The sequence below is a fragment of the Poecilia formosa genome, unplaced genomic scaffold (genome assembly GCF_000485575.1).
Source record: "Poecilia formosa unplaced genomic scaffold, Poecilia_formosa-5.1.2 Scaffold14, whole genome shotgun sequence".
Lineage (NCBI taxonomy): Eukaryota > Metazoa > Chordata > Actinopteri > Cyprinodontiformes > Poeciliidae > Poecilia > Poecilia formosa.
The window spans coordinates 504,939-520,258 of NW_006799953.1; the positions used below are offsets into that span (position 1 = coordinate 504,939).

A 15,320-nucleotide genomic window follows, 5' to 3' on the forward strand; every position below is an offset into this window, starting at 1 on the left:
CAAAATAATGGCTACAAGTCCAGTTAACTAATTTTAATATCAGGCATTAATCAGTGTTTTACTAGAATTTACCTGTGATGCATGTGGCTAGAGTCAGCGTAAAATCCTGACTGAATGAAAATCATTATAACCTATTTATGTCACGTTAACGAAGAACAGCTGAAAAGTTACCGGGTTTATCAACTGCAGTAGGAATTTGGCTCCAACTCTTCTCCTTGTCATTTCTATATTCTTTGCACGAAACGTTGAATAAATATTATTGTTGTTTCCACATATCTCCATGCGCTGTCAGCTGTTTGGGATTCCCCTCCATAATTTCCCCTCAGAAAGCATGAGGAGAATCCGCGCTTTCTGATTGGCTACCTGTCGCATTCAACAGGCTGCGTTAACCTCCCAGTCGGGAAAAACCCCGATTTAGATCAGAGCGGCCAAGACGATCTAAATCACACTACATGATGATCGGTTATGAAATCACCAAGGAGAAAATAGGGGCAAAAAAATCGTGTAGTATGAACTACTGCATTAGGTAATCGGATGTGCCCATGTTCTCTATTTAAATCTCGTGATTACTGAAGGCCAATATAGTATACAGACTTCATAATCTGCACTCCTTTGGTTGAATGCAGTATTTATTTCCATTTTGGCTTTTTGTTTAGTTTTTATTCAAGTACGTTTTTTGTTAATGGAGACTGAGAATCCATTTTATTTTTTGTTTTTGGTTGTTTTGTTTATTTAGTTTCAGTTCCAGTGTTATGTGTTCTTGTGAAAACAAAGTGTATCCATCTATGGCAGGAAATCGCATGCATTATTAGTCTTTTCCATTAAATCAGTGTCAAAAGGTCATGAAACAATATTATCGTTTATCGCAATAATTTTTTAGACAATTAATAGTCCAGCAAAATTTGTTATCATGACAGGCCTAAGTGCAAGCATATAGGGAAGAGCAGTAGAGGGAGTTGGGAAGTGGTAGAGATGCCCTCTGAAGAGCTCAGGACTTCAAAACTCTTTAGGCAGCGGTGCTCAGTAGGTCATTCCACCATCATGGAATAAAGCAGGACATAGAAACTGGATCGTCTTGAGCATGGTGTAGGACTTCAAATCCCTGCCTTGAGGTTTGGTGTCCTGCAACCTGCTGGACCTGAGATGTCCCAGGTCCAGCACACCTGAATTACCTCCACAGTGCAGTCAGGTTTGCCAGAGTCCTGCTAATCACCTCATTATTGGCCTCAGGTGTGTTGAAGCAGAGACGCAATAGCTGCAGGAGACCAGACCTCCAGCCCTGAATTTGAAGAGCTTTGGTGTGGGCACTGCTTGCCGACAATCTCTTGACGATTGGAGTGACAAAGTCATGGTGTGCGCTTTAGCAAGAGCATTCAAGTATTTTGTAGTAACCTGAATTTAACTCAGACTAAGGGTAGCCAGTGAACCTCAACGAATACTTTTAGTCCAGCCACTAGCTGTAGATCAGTGATCTCAAACTCCAATCCTCAAGCAACAATGTCCTGCAACTTTTAGATATCTCTTGGCTTCAGCACACATGTTTCCAGTATTGGCTCATTAGCATAAGTGTGTGTAGCTCGACTGTGTGTCAGGGAGGCAGTTTCGCCATTTAATTCAAGAATGTGGGGTAAGGGGCACATCTAAAAGTTGCAACACTGTGGCCCTCAAGGAATATAGTTTGAGACCACTGTAGTCATGGGAGATGACTGCACCAGGAGCTGCGTGACGTGTTGGTTCGATCCTGATATTTCTTATGTTTAGCTATGCAGAGATGCAAGATTGAGCAGCAGAGGCAACATGATCTTTATAGGTCAGCTGGTCAACGATTAGCCACCCAGGTTTTTAGCTGCCTTTACTGGAGCAAAAGATGGGGATTCATTTTGGATTACATTTCTGTGGTGTATAGTGAGTTGGCTGTAAGACGGGCAGTGTAGAAAGAGATTTAGTTGGAGGTTAAGGGTTTTAATCCATGTGAGAGACAGTCTGAGATTCTTAAGTCCTTGTGGTCCTCAGGTGGGAAAGACAAATAAAGCTGTGCATCATCAGTGTAGCAGTAGTATCAGAAGCCATGTGATCGGATGATTTGACCCAATATTGTGATGACTTAAATGTCTTAATTATGAAACGCTCAAGATGTTTTGTGACTTGCGGCAGATCATGGCGCTCTTTTCCTTCTCACTCCCATCCCTTTCTTCTGCAACACACGAGGCGGCGGGAGGTTTTCACACCATGCGGGCTTTGTCAGAATCCCCGACTGTGGTTACATTTTCCAGTAAAATCAGCCCTGTATTTATTCAGTCTGTTCCTGTCACAACGAGACATCATTTCCAACAAGATCATTAATCATTCCTTGTGTTTGACAGGCGAAACCTATCCTCAGCATGTCTGTGTGCTTGTGTGGAAGTGTTCATTTCTCTCTGTTTGCTTAGCCTGGCATTTATTCCATGACAGACAGACACTGGGGCTCAACGATGGCGGGTGTCAGGCTCCAGCTCCTTGGCCCGGACCCCTGCATTAATGAGGGTGCCATCAGTGGGCTGAACACTTTGTTTCAGTGGAGCCCCCCAGCCCCCCATGTGTGTGTGTCTGTGTGCCGCCCCATACCAGCCCCCATACATCACTACCCATTGTTTCCTGCTCACAAATAAAGCAGGAATTAATCAGCCGATTGGCACGACTACCAGCTCTGCTTGGTCCGTGCCCCTCACTTCAGTCGCTTTAGCTCTGAGCCTCATCCCACGAGGTTAGTCCGACTGCTGAGAGACTGAGCCGAAGCCCTCGGTCACAGGAAACTGCAGACTTCCAGCAGAATCTCACATACTTGATTTATTCCTATTTCTGCACCAAAGTCAGGTGACTAATTAGCTGTGAAGACATTAGTTTTGCCTGAGCTAATTGTACCTCCTCCCCTGGTCAGAGGAGAAAAAAAAAGAAGGCAACTGTGTCACAGGTGTAGTTCATATTTTTATTATTTGTCATTCTTGTAACTGCTTTGAAAAAATACTTCTTTGAAAATGTGAAATATGGACATTCGGCGTCTATGATGCTGAAACGTGTTTAGCATTGAGATGCCGTTTTAGGCGTGAAAAGGCCGGATGATGGACGAATTCGTTTCTGCACAACTTTAACACAACTGTGGTCTTTTCCAGCGTCCCGTCAGATTGTTAAACCCCAGTGGTCCAAGAGAACCAGCTGCTCAATATTCATAAAACTGGGAAAGTAATAGCTTTTAATTGCCATTCCTCACCATCAATCAGTTAATACTGTATGTTGATGATCACTCTCTAATGGAAACGTGATGACCCCAAGTAGCCACTGTTTGGTGCAGTTCCCTACCAAAGAGCATTGTGCTCTCTGTATGCACGGGGAAAATATATGGACTCATTAAACAAGCTGGAATATTGAAAAGTCCATTAATTTCAGGAACTTTATCACTAAGTGAAACACATTTTTAGATTAATTGCACACAAACTGCTGTTTCCCAGCCTTTATTTCTGTTTACAGTAATGAGAACATGACATTTAAAATTAGAATATTACATCAGATCAATAAAAATATGTATAATACAGAAATGTGGGTTTAATGAAAAGTATGCATAATGCCAGCTTAAAGGTTATTTTAAAAGGTAGTTTTAATCTGACAAACGAACCTTGTCAGAAATCATATTATAATTTATGGAATATGACTGTATGTGGGTCATCTTTCAGCCGGTCACTAACAAAATGAGTCAGTTTCCCACCACATCTGTCATGTCATACATATCATTTCTTCCTCAGACACAGAAAGTCATTAATTAACAAATAGAATTTCCTAGAAAATGTGACCAACTCACAAAGTTTACTTAAGTTCAAAGTACAAGTAGAAGAAATGCTTCAGTAACCGTTACTTTGAAAAAGGTTTGTAAAGTTACCAGTAATTGTACTATTATGGGATTGTCCCTTGAGGAAAAATGTAATCAAACCAAAGAATGTAAAATCAACCTATTATACACCATTTAATAAGGTAGCCAACAATGAATTTTAACGTTCTGGGTATGTTAAAAATTGGGCTGGTTGTGCATTGAAATCTGCTCAGATTTAAAACGATGAAGAAAAAAAGAGAGCTAAACAGATTTAATGGATCATTTTGACATATAAACCAACTACTTTTGTGGCTGTTTTTGCCGTTTTTGAACAACCTCACGCCCTCCCACATTCGCAAACAGGTAATCATGTTCACATTGTCACTCTGGCATTGTTAAATTTAGTCACAGTGCTTAGCAGGTGCAGCAGAAGTGTGTGAGCCGAGTCCTAGGAGGTGTTCCTGCACATCAGAGACGCTGCCTCTGTGTCTGATTAGTTGTCTGCTGTCATGGAGGGGCTGCTCTCCATCTCTTTTTCACTCTGTGTGTTCTTTTTTTATTTCTCCCTGTAGCAGCCACAGGGGACCATTACAGCCTCTCTTCTTTGTTTGGTTTGTGATTCACCCAGTACATGGCAGCCCACCCTCAGCACTTATTCTTGGCCTGAATGTGTCAATTAGACCCCGGTAATGGCTTTTGACCTAAAAGCCACCAACAACTGTACTTTTACTGGATTTCACTGGAATCCAGATACGTCAGCTTTGATATTTTCTGCTGAGAAGAGGAAAAACCCCGACCTCATCTACATCTGGTGATCATGCTAATGGGAGCTGCTGGTTTTGAGGAGAATGCCATTACACAAGATTGCTTTCTAATATTATCCAGTGAAAATCCAGTGCAAACATTTGCCCTTGAAAATCTGTGTTTTAATTCAATTTCAGTACAAATGTGTACACATTTTTAACTATTTCCAAATTGTTAACGGGGGATTCGGGAAACTTGTGGAAGCACATGCTCCAGTCAGATGAGGCCAAATTTGATCTTTTATAGTAGAAATCTCCCTCTGCACATTGACCTGAACACCCTGTCCATATGAAGAAATGGGGTGGAAGAACCATCATGCCACATGGAAGGACAGAGAATTTGGCAGGGTTTCCTTGTGTCCTTAAAGTCTTAAATTCACACAAAAAAGAAAAGTTGAGCTTAACTACACTAATCACTGCTCTTAAATGTTGTGGCAGGACTATTTAATCTTACATATTCTCATATGTTTTTGGGTTGTTTTTTTTCCTCATGGGATTTTACTGTTAGTCGCACGCAGACATCATCATTGTGTCCTATATCTAGAAGTGGTTGAGGCTACCAGTAGCTAGCTGCTAATACACTCTGTGAGCTAGCTTTTTTTATTTTTGAGTCAATCGTGGATGAGTACAGATTTATTGCCATTTTTTGCCACTAGATCGCTTTGTCTAACTGATAACAAAATATCTTGTTTAAGTGAGAGAGGTCATAACAGTAAAACAGCAACATCTCTTGGGATGTTTAAGTGTCGTCTAGAAGAAACGGTGACGAGGAGAGTCGGAGGGAACGGCTTTATGCCTTTTTAACAAGTTGTAATCTGTCAGAGGAACATTTTTATATCTCGTTATGAAACAGTTCGTTTCTTAAGATTTAAAACTTGTCTTGTTTAAATGAGAAACTAACGAGAAACTTTGGTTTTAACGAGTTTTGCATCTCTTTACGTGAAAATCACTATTTAGGAGATGCTGCACATGAATTTACCACCATAAGGCTAGGTACATTCAGGGCAAAAAAAAACGTTTAAGCTTGGCAATATGAGGCTTAAGGCTGTAGAGAGCCATATGCAGTGCCAAGAGTCACAAACGGACCCCAGATGTTTTTGCTATACTTGGTTGTAATGCATATTTATAGTTTTTTTCTGAGCTTCATTCAAGGTGATATTAAAAATGCTTAAAAAGGTTTACATTTGACTTGCTGAAACCTGCAGATACCCTGGTTCATGTGATGCATCATTTATTATGTTAACGATTGTGGTTATAACATGACAAAATGTGAAACAGATCAATAATTTCAGCTAGATTGAATTGTCCGTTTCATTTTGCGTACCTTGTTTTTTCTTCTTGCCTTCCTAATTCCATCTATTCCGGTTCTCCTCCTCCAGGGGACACCACACAAAGGATGAGATCCGCTCCGTTTCCAACCCCTGCAGAATTGGACGCATATGCTAAGAAGGTTGCCAACAACCCCCTCACCATCAAGATCTTTCCCAATAGTGTCAAAGTCCCCCAGCGTAACCACGTGCGCCGCACGGTCAACGGGCTGGACACGTCAGGCCAGCGCTACAGCCCATATCCCCCCTCTCAGGCCAGTGCAAAGACGGGCCTCCTCGCCATCGTCAAGGCGCCCTCGGTCAAAGGCGTCCTGAAAGATTTCGATGGTAGCCGGGCTCGCTTGCACTCTGAAGTCAGTATGAACCCTCCCACTGGACCCCATCAAGTGGCTTCAACCAGCACTTTAAACCACCACCCACCTCTGCCCAGCCTGCCCCGGCCCCAGCACAGCTTGACCCACCAACAGCAGGACCTGCCTCAGACTTTACACCTACCCCTTTCTCAGCCGCAGGCTCACACTCAGAGTCTTAGACACCCTCCTCCTTTGGCCCTGCACCCTCAGGGGCCAAGCAGACTCCAGACTTTGACCCAGCACCCAGCCCTCGGCCACCCGCAGGGCCCCCCCGCAGTCATGCTTCAGCAACAGCTGCCGCCTGGCCCGCAGGCGAGCAGAAAGCTGCCGGATGGCGACGCGCCACCTAACGTTACCGTCTCTACCTCAGCCATTCCACTCTCGATGGCCGCCGGGATGCACCAAGTCCGGCAGGCTGACCTGAGCAGCATTGTGCATCAGCTCAACCAGTTCTGCCAAGCGCGGGGCCAGGGCCCTGGGGTCAACTCCATGTGCGAAGGCCACCTCGCCAACCCCAGTCCCATCAGTCGCAACCTGCTCATCAGCGCGTGCTCCAGGGTCTCCATGCACAGTAACCCGGCCACGCCTGGCTTTCCCCCACCCAACTGCGTCATTGGCCCCCAAGAAAAAGCCACTGCTCCGATGGGAGCGCATCCCCCGCCCAGCGTGGCCGGTTTGAACCACTTGCCTTCCAACCACGCTGACCCGCAGCATCTGCAGCATCACGTTCACCCCCAACCGAATCCGCTCCAACACACCGCCCAGCAGCAGCAGCAGAAGATGCGCTCCTGGAACCCCCATCAGCTGACCCACGTCCCCCATATTCAGAACAGCATGACGCACCTCTGCAAACAGCCTTCTAGGGACCCATCCTTCCAGTTCAAAGGCATGGGCTACCCCGGGGAAATGCTAGGCGGTCAGCCGTACTCGCTGAAGCCTCCGTTGGACCGGCCCACCCCCTCCCCACCTGTCAACAGCAACATGCCCGGCCCCATGGCCCACTACCCCAACAGCCACTACTTCCAGTCCCACATCTGGAGCAGCAGCATCCTTCCCACACCCAACAGTGACAGCTCGGGGTCTCAGGACGTAGCCATGCCATTCCACAACGCCGGCCCGGGAGGGTGTACCACGCTGGACTGTGGGCCCCCTGGGGCTCCCCATTACAGGCTCGCAACAAGCTCCACCACGTCCTCGTCCGGCCAGACTAATCTGACGCAAACGGCAGATTACTTGGGTGGGGACTTCCAGACGCCCTACTTCCGCGATCAGAATCTCGGGTTGATGGGCAAGATGCACAGGCCCCCTCTGAGCAGGGTAGGTCCAGAGGTCGGAGATGGCAGAACCGCTCTCATCCAGCACCCAGGGTACAGATAAGCTATGGCCTTGTCTCCACAACCATTATCAAGCCCCTTTGTTTAGTCTTAAGAAAGGAATCACAAGAATAAAACTCAACAGATAACCTAAAGGACATCAAGTATTAAAGAGGGTAAAATAATATATTTAACGCAGAACAATAGTTTTTTTTCTTCTTTTTGTTTCTTTGTTTCATCTTGCAAGTGATCAATTCCTTGATTTTTAGTTTTGCTTTTTTTTCCTGGCTCCACAGGTAGCTATTATTTCCTGAAGAGTGTGTGTGCGCGGGCGTGTGTGTGTGTGTGTATACACACTCGTAATCCTCTCTGCTTCTTCCTCGACCATACATTGAATTTCTGTGCCTGGATTTGAACAGATTCCGTGTTATCTCTACTTCAGATCCGTAACGTGACTTTTCTTATGCATGTAAGAAAGAAGTAAGTTATCGCTCACAGAAAAATGGTGGCATCAGCTGATATTTTTGCTTTTTTTTTGTGATCTTACAGGACAATATCAGGAATTTTTTGGCTGTGACTGGTTTAGACTTCACTTTGGTGGTGACGCTAAAATTAAGTACAATCACTTCCATGCAGAGAAAAGGAGACTGATGGGAAAGGGGCTACAATAACAAGTAGGATACATGTCAGCGGAGGTTTTTGTTCTGTTAATTTATTTGTATAATAGGACTACTACAGATAAACTCCTTTCAGTTGGTAAAAGAAGCATGTAATCAGGTTATGAAGATAAAGCAGGAGCAAATATGACAAAAAAAAGCCAATGCTCTGTTCGGCTTATAATGCTGCAGTGAATTCAGGTAATTAAAAAAAAATAAACCTTGTTGCTAGAGCCACACTTGGCAACAAGATTCAGAAATACTAAGGGCAGAAAATAATGAAAACCGTTTCCCTCCTCTACCTTAAAATGGCCAAAGTCAGGTTGATGAAGACACACCAGTATGAAATTGTGCCATCACATCTTTGTCTACTTTTCAGACTTTTTTTTTTCTTTCGTCTTTTTTTTGTAACAAAATGTATTACTTGAATGTCGAGGCTCTTCGTTTTGCAGGTATCGAAAGGGATCTGTCGACTCTGTGGACACTGAAGAAGTTCGTTTCAATGCGATGCAGAATCTAAAGCCAAGGCGGAGCTTTCTAACCTCCCGACCGGGTTAGGAACCGAGTCGCATGTGAGTTGCTACTGATGCTGATGTGAAGTCTGCTCTAATAGACCAAATTGATCACTTGCAAGATCATTCGGAGGGTAAACGAAACCGGCGTTTCGGTTCAACGTGAAAAACAGCAAATGCATTGTTTATTTTCTTGTACACTGGCTTACCTACTAGACTACTGTAACTTTTAATGATTGTGTGTGAATGCTGCCGGCGCAGTTAAAAGTGAGCGTTGGCATGTGTGTGCAAGTGTGTGTGTGTGTGTATAATACCACAATGACACCTATGTTTTGTTCACCTAACTCCCTAACAGTCCTTAAAAAGCCTTAAGTGTTTGGTCCTTGGACTTTCCTTTGACAATGAGCATGGTTTTAATTAAAAAAACCCAAATAAAGAGAAGGAGGAGGGAAAGGACATACAGAAACAGCAATTTCTTTTTTCTTTTTTTGCCTTTTAATTTGAAGTTTTTTTTCTTTTTTTTTTCTTCCATCAAGAGCAATTCCTTAGATTCCTTATGGTTGGAAAGCAAGAAAAAGGAGGAATATTTTGTAATTATATATTTTTAGCAACGTGTAGTTACTGAGCTGTAACTTTTGTTTTTCCAGTTTCAAAGCTTCAGTTTGCAGTTGTGACTATTTATACTTGATTTGCTTGTTATTTAAAATTTATTTTCCTCTTTTGTTTCTTGTACTATTGCTGTGAAATGGAAGAAGGTCCACGAGGCTTTCTTTTGTGTCATTCTGTACGACAGATAAGAGGCAAGAGCGTGAGAGTTGTGCTACTCTTTTTGTAATATTGTAATAATAAAATAAAGTTCTAATTTATGCTTTGAAATGTGTCGGAACTGTCATTTGAACAATTTGGAGGAGTCAGGCCTGATTTGATTCATGTTTGGGATTGTTGTCATTGATCAGGGTTTCTCAAAATTCAGTGTTCCTGAAACTCAGTGAGGACCACTTAGCTCATTAAACAAAAAGTCATGGACCACGTAACCCTTGCGATAACGCATCTTAATATATGATGCAACCTGAAATGAAAATATTAGTCTTAATTCACTTATTGGTGTTTTCTTTGTTCATCTTAATGACAAGAGTGGTGCTGTTTGGTAAATGTGATTGGCCACAACAGAGCCATGAACATGGACTTTGAAGATCTACTTGGGTATTTTGTTTTTTACAGATTCTTGCCTACTGATTCTGGAAGTGTCTAAGCTAATGACGTCAAACACATGGAAATTAAAAAAAAAAGTTTTTACTACAAAGTGCTATGTGCATTAACATTTAGGGCTATTTGTGATTTGGAAGCACAATTTAAGGAAAATAGACTTGCGTTGCTTTAACAATCATTTTTTTTTGTTTAACCCATTTCTATCAATTGTATGCATTTTTTTATTAATTAAATAAAAATAATTGCTGTTGACCCGAAAGCAGAGAATCATTCATTACCAAGCAAAGTCATAAAAGGCAAAGAGCAGTTCTAACTGAAGCGATTCCTACCGTTAACCGTTCAAAGGAATCGCTAGTGAACTACACATCCACATTTAGCACCTATGACATCCTCTGATCATATAATCTTCTTGGAGTTTTCTTTCCACCGGTAACTGCAGCTTTTCTTTTGAGTAACCCGGTTTTAATCCAGTTTTCCATCATTATTTTTAACACAATCCTTTTTGGTAAGCTAGCTGTAGCATCGCACTTTGAGCTGACGTCACGGCAAATAAACTGTCGTTTACCTGCAGTACCTCGCGGGCCACTAGGGGGTGCCCGTGGACCACCAGACAACAGTTTAAGACTGCTCTAGGTAGAAGGAAGGTGGGTACGATGATCAGTGACCATTCAGGTTTAAGTTTGGCCATCCAACAGTGATGCATGTCAACCGAGTTTAATATATATATGTATAAGAAAAGCTTCTACCTCTTCAAGATTGAGTTATTTGGCCTCAATGGAGAGAAGAATGTTCAGAGAAACCAAGAAGGTTTCAAACCTGGTTGTCGTATGAAGGTGAGACTAATTTGCTGTTAGTAGTACTGGGGCAAAAAGGGTAGAATTATGGTGAAGAATTCAACTTCAACTCAAATCAAAAGAAGATTGAAACTTTAAGATGGCTGGAAATGCATACAAGTCTGATTCTGGAATGGATAAGGTAGGTTAACACTAAGCTTCTGGAGTGACCCAGACCAAAACCCAATTATGGACTAATCTTAAAAGCCGGCTCCATGGCAAGAGACCAACAAACTTAAGTGGGCTCTAACCTTCCCAAAAAGAATTGTAATCAAACATGTCTCCACAAAATGTTTGTCAAAATCATGGTATATTTTATCCTATTTGGATTCTTGATTTTAAATATCCAATAATTGACTGCAAATACTACTTTTTTTATATATTGTCAGTACACTGGGCAAAAAAATGTTCAAATGCCTCTCTGAAAAGCCAAAATGATCACCTTTTATTTGCATAACATAAGGAAACTACGACGAGAGCCGCACAGCCAAATAAGTGACTGAACAAAAAGGTCTGGAGCACGTATAATTTGTAACTGTGTCAGCCGGTGCCGAAGGTGGCGATTGTTGCTCCGATTGCTGTGCTTTCATGCCCTTTTTCCTGGCCTGCCTCTGCCTCATGGCTAGAGGAAGTCGAGTAGACGGAGGCAAGCTGTGAAATCTGCAGGCCTGATCTGACTGCAGTAGATTTAGCTTGTCTGGCTGTGATGAAAATGGGACCTGCATAAAGGGCACCCAGCAGGAGAGGCAGGATCAGCACCTTGGTGATCAGTAGAACGCCATGATGGATTTTAAGCCACACCAGAGGCGCAGGAAGGTTGGGGCGCCTTTGCACCGCTCGTGTTCAAAATCAGCTCGTTGACATACGCATTGCAAGACATTTTAATTAAAAATACAACATTTCATCTAGGATTAAGCAAAACTTGTTAAAGCATGCCTAAAGGTAAATTTTTAAGAGTTATTGACATCAAACACAGAAAGACCCTCAACATTTTCCTTGGTACTGTTGATATTACTTGAATGTTTCTTCTGAAATTCTATTTACAACAACGCAAACACTGCAAGTCAGTTAAGGAAACAGTTCCAGCTGTTCTCTGTTCAACAATAATATGTTTGAGTTGGAAAACCTTATTACTTGTATCATTCAGACTGTGTGACCATTTTTAAGTCTTCATATATTCAGGGGGCTCATCTCAGTGGACTGAGGCATCCTACTCCTTCTCCAAGTGCCCTCCATGAAAATGCCTCTCCAGCTCCTCCCTGTGGAAAAACAAGGACATATTACAAGATCTGGATTTATGTACAGTCTTAGAGACTTTTTGTTTGTTTGTTTTTTTAACAACCTCTGTTAAATCGTCTGGAAGTGCTGTCCAAATCAGGCTTCTGGCCCCGATCACAGGATCCTGGATCCTCACTGATGTTGACCAGGTTGGTGTTCCATTTGTTCCAGTTCATTTCCTCGACCCTAAGGAGACGAGGCGACGCATGCTTCCATTACTTCCAGCTGTGCAACACCTGAGGTAGTTTAAAATGGCTTGAAACCTTGTGAACTGTGCATCGGTTGACCCTGAACACATAGCTGAATTTTCTGTTAATTATATACAGGACTAAACCTTTGTCTCGGCTCTCTGATTAGTTCTTGCTGAGCTTTCCCAATTTTCCAGCAGCTCAGAAGATGAGTCAGTAGTATCAGGAGTTTTGCTTCACAGCGTAAGAAATTCCCCCCCCCAAAAAAAGATTATCAACATATAGTTGAAACCAGACATACAATTATATTTAGCCAAATGTTACCTGTTCAGTCCTCCAGGTTAAAGATTACTCCTTTTAACCCACTCTCTTTTTGTCGCAATGCAAAATGTTAGTACTTTAACATATTATTTACTTAAAAATCTAACCTAGTGAAGAGTAATTCAATACGTTAAATCAAAAAACACTTGAATTGGTTCATATCTGATCCAGAACTGGGTTGGCAAAATAACCTAGACTAGGTTTTAACTCCAGCTCAACAGTTTACTATTAATGTTTGGAGTTCTGCAGCATGTTTCTTAATTCTGTCCTCTTACTTTTGCTTCTTTGCTGTTTCTCTGTGTGAAAGTTTTGCTTTCTGTTGCTCATATCCCAAACTTTAGATAAATGAATGATTGCAGGTTCACTTTATTAGTATTTACCTCCAATAATATATTTACAATGCTTTCCATTGTCCTTCCTTCCATCCTTAGTGGACTTCTTACCTGTGTAGGGCCTTTTGTTCATATAAATAATGTATCCAAGTTATTTGCCTCTAAAGCCTACTTCTAGAGGCAAATAAGACGATGAAGCCCTTGTATATCTGAAGAGTCAAACATGGCTGCTCAGCTTGAATGATATGAGCACTGCCTGGATTGAAAGCCTATGACTTAATGTCAGTCAACCCGGAAGGCCTGAAACTCTACAAAGTCAACAGCACTCTAAGAACTTTTGTTGCAAACTCCATTAGGCTGTGGAAAACCACCAATTTCAAGCCAATTGTGGAAATCTTCATCAAATGTAGCATAAACTAAGCCAATGCTCTGTCTCCAATGTTGTTCTGCACAGACCAGATTGTGTATAAACTTAGAAATGGGGCAACTATCGGTCACCTCCTCTACATAGATGACATCAAGCCGTATGCTAAGAGTGAACAAGACAATGACTCTCCAATCCACATCACCAGGATCTGCAGCTGGGACAGAAGAATGCCAACCAGGCTAGTTAAATGTGGGTGGTGGATGGCAAAGAATCAGGTTTTACAAATCACATAAGTATAAACATAGGTTTCACAGCCATTTGTGTGTTTGAGTAGCTGAAATAAACATAAAGAGGCCTACCTGAAACACCTTCGACGATCGTCTCCAAAAGCGGTGCCGAGTTTCCTCTCCACCCCAGAGCGAAAACTGTTCTTCAGACAGCAGGGTAGTCTGTTCTCCATGTCCATGATTGTGACAGCCCTCTGGGAACGACCACACCAACCCGTTTAACTACTGCTCTCTTCAATAAATAAAAAAAGGAACGCCAGTCACTCACCTGCAGCCTCCAAATGCTGGCACTCTCCTCGGTGATCTTTTCCACTGTGCGGCTCATTAGGGCTATAAGCATGTTGAGGAGCAGGATGTAGGTGAGAATGATGTAGAAAATAAGAAGGACATAGAAGACCTCCATGTACTGGTAATCCTGGGTGAACTCCATGTCGCCCATGCCTATGGTGAACTTGAAGAGCTGCAGGGTAGTGTAGGAGATGTTTCTGTAGGTGGGCGTGAAACACTCTGTGTCGGGTTTGGCAGTAGCAAACAATCCTTGCCTCCCTTTTCCTGTTGTGTTTTCAGGAGGAGGTTGTATGAGGAGTGTGACCACGGCTGTAACAAGAGACAAAATGTAATTTTATGTCAAAACTGCGGTGAAAATACTGACAAGCCTGGAGTTGTTAACTCTCTACTTACTCAGGAGAAGATAAAATACAGTACCTGCTGAGAATCCAAAGAGGAAAACAACATAAACAAAAAGGAAGCGCAGGATATCGCTGAGGATCATCTGCAAAGAAATCAGGTATTAGATGTCAAATCCTCTACTGCAGTGTCAGTTGCAGCTGATTGATATCGCTACCTTCTGTATCATGACACTGTAGATGCCCATGTGTTTGTCTCCCCTGGAGTAGTAGAGCACGTTCACCCAGCTGAGAGCCAGACAGATCACCAGGAAGCCCAGATACTCCTGCCTCCCCGCCCAGTACAGAACAGTGGCGGCCAGGAACAGTAAGCCCTGAGAGAAGCTAGCAACAGCATGGATGTTAGTACGACTCAGTGCATGTGACCCAAGTTTACTTGTAGTCACTGCAGCCTTGGCAATAATAGTCATATCTAGTGAACTATTTCAAATATTGGCTTGTTACAACCACAAACTTGTAACAAAACCACACAATTTGTTTGGATTTTTTATATCCATCTGTGACAATACAGATAGATATGTAACTGTGTGTAGGAAGAAAGACTTTTTTCTTTTTTTTAAAAATGAGGTCATTCTCTCAGGGGAAGAGTGTATATTTGCCTCATTTTCACTTATTTTTTTGTTTGGAAACATTATTTCATTTCTTTTCGACTTCGTAATCATGAGCTGCTGTGTTTTTGTTTGACATACAAAATTCCAGTAAATTCCTCAAAATGTTAGCAAGTATGTGTGTTAGACACTGTAGAAATAAAATAAAGGTAGAAAAATCTACTCACAAGAGAATCTCATAATATCCATCAATCAGCAGTGACTGCAGCTTTGGCCTCTTCCTCTTCATTTCTATAATCTGGGAATTTTGACAATCACAGAGGTTTTACTAAGCTTAAACTGCCACAAGGTGGCAATATAAACCACTGGGTGAAAATGTGGCCCACATACCCCAAAGACAAAGAAATAGCAGTTGGCTAGTAAAGTCAGCAGCTGGCCAAAAACATACAGGTAATCCCAGGCGTC

General features: G+C 42.4%; 2 protein-coding genes across 4 annotated transcripts in view; one reads left to right on the forward strand and one right to left on the reverse strand.

The window, feature by feature from the left end:
- The window catches only part of fam222ba (family with sequence similarity 222 member Ba), a 51,000-nt gene extending 41,323 nt beyond the window's left edge, over nucleotides 1-9,677 (forward strand). For both annotated transcript variants that reach the window (XM_007545797.2, XM_016668248.1), the window contains exon 3: nucleotides 6,024-9,677. In XM_007545797.2, the coding sequence (XP_007545859.1) occupies nucleotides 6,024-7,702 (1,679 nt within the window). In that variant the 3' untranslated portion in view covers nucleotides 7,703-9,677. The remainder of the gene's footprint in view (nucleotides 1-6,023) is intronic.
- Nucleotides 8,694-15,320, reverse strand: part of trpv1 (transient receptor potential cation channel, subfamily V, member 1) — a 27,620-nt gene continuing 20,993 nt past the window's right edge. Inside the window, exons 9-15 of one of the 2 annotated variants that reach the window (XM_007545805.2) lie at nucleotides 15,083-15,153; nucleotides 14,466-14,631; nucleotides 14,327-14,393; nucleotides 13,890-14,218; nucleotides 13,694-13,815; nucleotides 12,191-12,312; nucleotides 8,694-12,107 (exon numbers count right to left, since the gene is read on the reverse strand). In XM_007545805.2, the coding sequence (XP_007545867.2) occupies nucleotides 12,019-12,107; nucleotides 12,191-12,312; nucleotides 13,694-13,815; nucleotides 13,890-14,218; nucleotides 14,327-14,393; nucleotides 14,466-14,631; nucleotides 15,083-15,153 (966 nt within the window). In that variant the 3' untranslated portion in view covers nucleotides 8,694-12,018. The remainder of the gene's footprint in view (nucleotides 12,108-12,190; nucleotides 12,313-13,693; nucleotides 13,816-13,889; nucleotides 14,219-14,326; nucleotides 14,394-14,465; nucleotides 14,632-15,082; nucleotides 15,154-15,320) is intronic. The other variant, XM_016668246.1, reaches the window with a different exon arrangement.